General features: G+C 29.6%; 1 protein-coding gene across 1 annotated transcript; it reads left to right on the forward strand.

The window, feature by feature from the left end:
- Positions 1 to 46: 46 nt before the first annotated feature.
- LOC107885896 lies at positions 47 to 2462 on the forward strand (the record flags this gene model as incomplete). The annotated part of the gene is made up of 3 exons (XM_029492536.1): positions 47 to 72; positions 1260 to 1453; positions 1631 to 2462. Coding segments are annotated over exons 1-3 (1052 nt in total), but the record flags the coding sequence as incomplete, so codon positions are not given.
- Between the last annotated feature and the right edge of the window lie 323 nt (positions 2463 to 2785).

Genomic DNA, 2785 nt, shown 5'->3' on the forward strand with positions numbered 1-2785 from the left:
GGCTGGGGGTCATTCTATTAATTTGTGCGACACCGAGAATGTTACCATGACGTCATTAGCATTTAATGTAAAGTGTGTGCATGTGTGTGTGCGTCGACCGGTGGGGACCGGTTCCCGGAAATTAGCGATTATACAAACGATATTGGAATCGCGGTGGCGTACGATGTATCACCAGCGTTGCCAGGTGTACGATAATTATCGTATTTGTACGATTATTATTGCCATTGTACGATGTACGATACTTTATCAACTATCGTACAAGAAAATACGATAATTATTCAATGTTTAGAAAAAAAATAAAACGCGGTGGCTACATAGTTATTTTATATATTCTGTGTTATTATATATGAGTGGCTATAATTTTCACGTCCTGCTTCCTGATTGGACGTAATATTAATACTGATAGTATATCTGATAAAAATCACCATAATTGATAAGTGCCACCACGATTTAAAATCGTGAGTGCCACTAGGCCCTGAGAACTGATAAAGATATGATAATTTAACAACAATTCCCGCATAAATTTAAATATTTTACAATAATAATATAATTATTACTTATTGTAAAATGTAAATAATCATAGGTCCCAAATGTTACTGCACAATATAAGAACAGTATACTATACATTTATATACTATGAAAATCAATATAAAATTATTTGTTATGGCCTTATATATATAGTTATTACAATTGGAATTGCCAGTGATATTTATACTATATAGGTGTTTTGTATTTGAAAGGAGTATTTTATTGATGTATAGATGATAAGTAATGTGACCTTTATACTTCATAGTATTCTTTGACTACACACATGACAACTGACTTTGTCAATCACTCTGAATCACTCTCTTAATAATCTTATGAAAATAATTTTTTTATAAATTCATTGATTTTAACAAAAGATTTGTGAAGAAAATGTCACAAGTAAGTTTATATTAGTAACGACATTATGATGTAATATTAAATATAATAAAAAATAGTAGTACAAAATAGTATACTAAATAAACATTTTAAAACAATAAAAAAGAAGTTATAAACTGGATACTTGAATTTACAAATTAGTTATAAAAACATTAGTTACATATTTATTTATATTAATATTATTACTTAATCTAAGATACCTTTTGATATTAATTTCTGAATATGGTTTTATAAATTCATTATTTCAATATTTTTGTTAATAAATAGAATGATGCTTTGAATGAAAGTTTTGAATATGAGTAAAATGTATCTGGACGAACTACACCAACATACAAAAGGAAAAGAAGAGGAGAACTGAGTAAAGAAGAACGGCCTAAACACAGAGAGCAAAAATACCGCCCTGAATGGGAGTTAAAACCATCATTTAAGGACTGGTTGAGAAAAGTTGAAGGTGATAATATGAAAGCAAAATGTATTAAATGTAACACAACATTTGTTTCTGAATTAGTAGTTATTAAAAATCATGCCCTTGGTAAGAAACATAAGATTAACGTTACTAATACTCCTAAAAAATCATCAACTGCAATGTCAAATTTCATAAATAATAAAAAAGATCCTTTGGAAGATAAAATTAAAATTGCTGAAATTAAATTATGTGCCCTTCTTGTTGAACATAATGTTGCTTTTAATTGCAATTGCAATTGCATAGATCATATAGTAGATGTTTTGAAAGATATTTTTGATGATTCTGAAATTTGTCAAAAAATTCAGCTTAAAAGGACAAAAGCTACAAACGTCATAAAAAATGTAATTTCACCATTTGCTAAACAACTTTTAGCAAAGAAACTTATGATGAGCAAATTTTCAGTAATGATTGATGAATCGACAGATATTGGGTGTGAATCGACATGGTTTCACGATGATGAGGAACAAAGAATTGTGAGTAGATTTTGGTCCTTGGTTCAAGTGTATGACAAGAAAAATATAGACAAGATTAATGAAGGTGCCACTGCTAATAACTTGTTTAATGCTTGTATACAAACATTTGAAGAATATAAAATTCCTTTTACCAATATTATTGGATTTGGGTCAGATGGCTGCAATTCAATGTTTGCAGTTCGTAACTCAGTAGCTTCCAGAATGGAAAATGTTTTCCCTGGTATTTTTTTAATGAAATGTATTTGCCACAGCCTACATTTAGTTAGAAGCGAAGCTTGCAAAGAATTGCCAAAACGCTGTGAAGATTTAGCAAGACAAATTCATTCGTATTTCAGTCAAAGTTCTAAACGTCAGTCACAATTCAATCAATTCCAAGTTTTCCTTAAGGTAAAAGAACACAAAATACTGCATCCCTCAGCTACTAGGTGGTTATCAATGTTTTCGGTAGTTAGTAGAATCGTTGAACAATGGGATGCTTTGAAATTATATTTCAATGACCAATGGCTCTCCGAAAAACTTCTTTCAAGTAAGACCATATACGACCAACTAAATGACCCTTTCACAAAAGCCTTCTATTTATTCTTGGAATGGGTATTACCAAAGTTTGTTCTTTTAAATAAATATTTTCAATCTGATAAAGTTCTGCACGAAAAAATGGTTTTGACGTACAAAGACATTTTATTAACTTTTATAAAGAGAGATTATATAATGAAAACGCCGCTTTCTGATATTGACCCCAATGATCATACAAAATACTTAAAGCCAAATGAAATTTATTTGGGTGTAAAATTAACAAACTTTTTGTCGTGTGAGTTAATTACCCAAAGGCAAGACTTGCTTCTATATTTTTATGATAAATGTCAAAGTTTTTTAAAAACAAGTTGTTTACAAATCAAAAAACGTTACAATTTTGATGATCCCATTT

This window comes from Acyrthosiphon pisum, unplaced genomic scaffold, assembly GCF_005508785.2.
Source record: "Acyrthosiphon pisum isolate AL4f unplaced genomic scaffold, pea_aphid_22Mar2018_4r6ur Scaffold_21655;HRSCAF=24498, whole genome shotgun sequence".
In the NCBI taxonomy this organism is placed as follows: domain Eukaryota; kingdom Metazoa; phylum Arthropoda; class Insecta; order Hemiptera; family Aphididae; genus Acyrthosiphon; species Acyrthosiphon pisum.